At 40.5% G+C, this 2,917-nt stretch overlaps 1 protein-coding gene across 1 annotated transcript in view; it reads left to right on the top strand.

Annotated features, from left to right (window-relative positions):
* The window catches only part of MEIS1 (Meis homeobox 1), a 150,764-nt gene that overhangs the window by 37,351 nt on the left and 110,496 nt on the right, over positions 1 to 2,917 (top strand). The window contains 1 exon segment of the mRNA XM_035110276.2: positions 2,800 to 2,911. Within this exon segment, the coding sequence (XP_034966167.2) occupies positions 2,800 to 2,911 (112 nt within the window).

Raw genomic sequence — 2,917 nt, 5'->3', positions numbered from 1 at the left:
TGTGTATAGACAGGGCTTTTTTTCAGCTGCAGTTCACTGGAGCTCTGCAGTGGCATCTCTCAGGTGGGCATCATGCCCACACCTCTTTTTCTAGAAAAATAGCTCTGTGTGTGTATGTATCAACCTTATTTCCCATGCTGAACTCAAGGCACTTTTCTCCTTACCTTGTTCACTTTCAATTTCAGAGCGGGACCGGGATAAAAATGGCCACAGTGTTGTAGTATTTAGAGAGCAGGAGAGGATTCAGCTTCCTTACCTGGGTACCTATCATGGTATTAAATATATAGACCCTGACCTTGAAAATAAACACAAGTGAATGCCTTGTCACATCTAGTTTGACTCTTAAGATTCTGTTGGACTTCATCACATCTAGCATATTCTAAAATATAACACTTTAATTAATGGGGCATTAATTCATATCAGCAGGCGCTTTTGATACTAATTTTCAGACCTTTGCTGAAGAATTTTCTTTGCCACCAGGCTTATGCAGACAATTAAGAAAAACATTTTTGGTAATAGCTGGTGACCTGTTTTAATCTACGATGTGCTCTTATTGTATTTTAAATGTCGTAAACCACTTTGATTTTTCTTAAATGAAAGTGTATACAAATGTTTTTTTAAAAAACAATAACATTATTAAGATGATGTGTTTTGATTTGTCTCAGTTGATATTGCATTAATTCTCTGTCAGCAACACTGCAAAACAGTAAATAACGTGCTATTATGTTGCGCACATGCACACCACACACAAATTGTGTAGGATGACCAGTGAGTCACTGAGATGTTTTTAAAAGCTTACTACTAAAAGCTAATTAAAATCATTTCTGTTGATAAAGGGAGACATGGAAGGATTGTGCCGTGATTGTTTTCCTTAAAAAGTTAATTTATAGCCAATTTTTTCCTATCTGAATGTTACTTTCAAATGCACCCAGTGATAAGAAGCAACATCTGTTTTCTGTTGAATAGTACAAGAGTGCTCTGCATGGGGCTGAGTGTACACTGTTCACATGAAGCCATTGTTGCTCTGATTCCTCCCTGCTTTTTATCTTGATGCTGGGTCCATTTGCCCATATACCATGTGGCAAACAGCTGACACATATTGACTATTAGGGATCTTAGGCCTAATTATGAGTGATGTATTTAAACGTTCCCATGCTTGTCTTTTGTATGCAGTTCAAGGCTTATGTAAATTGCACTGTTGTAGACCACTCCCAATTTCCTAAGAGTAGCAGATTGTTAGGGTGGGGTTTTTTTGGGGGGGGGGATCCTGTAAAAGCTAATATTAGTCTTTCTCACAGCCCTATGAAATTTGCTGTTATCTAAGGTTGCAAAGCATGTTTTACTTTAAAATTAGAGTATATATTGCCATATTATATAAAGAGAGAGAGAGAGAGCATGTGCACTTGGGTTCAGGGACAGACAAATTCACCAGCCTAAAAAGGGTGTTATTTCTGTTTTAAAAATATTCATTCCCATTCTTCAGAAACTTGCAATATTTTGGACTAGAATGTGGTCTAAACCTCCCTTTAAATCCATCTCAGTTAAAAGAAAAGAACTCACCCTGAAACTCACTTACAGATGGTACCTAACACCACAGAATCTAGCACTGATACGCTCAGGAGCCTCGCCAAAATGCTGGAGAGGATGCACCTCCACAGGTACATACCTCCACATGTGGTGGGAATGTCCCCAAATCCAACTTTTCTGGACATCAGTCATACATGAAATATGCAAAATAACTATACAAGTATTAGAAGTCACCCCAGAACTGGCCCTACTCAACATCTTCCAAGGCATCACTGCCTGCTTACATTATAAAGAGCTCATAACCCCCCTACTCTCAGCAGCCAGAAGCACCATAGCCAGACACTGGAGAGACCTATCAGGAGTAAACATGGACCAATGGTATCGAATAGTATGGGAAACAGCCTTACTAGAAAAACTAACTAATAAATTGAAACTGACACATGTACAAATAGAAGAAAACGTCTTCACTCTGATATGGTTCCCCTTTATCACATACAGTGGACGCTCGGGTTGTGAACGTGATCCGTGTGGGAGGCACGTTCGCAACCTGCAGTGCTCCGTCTGCACACGCGCGGGTCGTGATTCGGTGCTTCTACGCATGCACAAAGTGTGATTTAGCGCTTCTGCGCCTGCGCGAGTGCCTAAACCTGGAAGTAACCTAGAAGTACTTCCGGGTTCGGTGCGGGACGCAACCTGAAAAGACGCAACCTGAAGCGTCTGTAACCCGAGGTATGACTGTACATAGCCCAACAATACAACAAGCATCCGCCAACAGCATACGAATCAATATGGCTAACTTGACCCCAACCCCACCCCCATAAACAAATTCACTACAGCCAACCAAAGACAACCTACCAAACCCTAGGTCACCCCACAACCTCTCTTACCACCAAGGAAATAATAACAAGTGAATAGAAAGAGAACCCACTAAAGAGACGCTGACACAAAACCTCACACATACACTAAGTAGAAAAATAGAAGCATTGCCATCCCATTCTACCCCACCTTCCCCCCTCTTTTCTTCCCAGCCTTATATGACATGCAACACTAATGTCTCACAACAAATGAACCTGATCTGTAGAAAACACAATCTGAAAAAAGAGACAAGGCACATATTTTTGTAAACTAAGAAATCTTTAATAAAAATTATTATTATTATTATTTAAAAAGAAACTTGCAATATTTGGCAATATTTGTGTTTTCTTCCTCTGTGTAATGTGCAGAATATTGCTTGTTTTGTTTTTAGTCATTTGCTTAATTCTCGCCCAACAGCCTTCCTGGAACAGAGATCACGATGACACAGCGTCAACACGTTCAGGAGGTACACCGGGACCCTCCAGTGGGGGACATACATCACACAGTGGTGACAACAGCAGCGAACAAGGTAGAA

The sequence above is a fragment of the Zootoca vivipara genome, chromosome 3 (genome assembly GCF_963506605.1).
Source record: "Zootoca vivipara chromosome 3, rZooViv1.1, whole genome shotgun sequence".
Classification (NCBI taxonomy): domain Eukaryota; kingdom Metazoa; phylum Chordata; class Lepidosauria; order Squamata; family Lacertidae; genus Zootoca; species Zootoca vivipara.
Note: the sequence above shows the minus strand (reverse complement) of the source record. Positions and strands in the feature narration are given on the sequence as shown.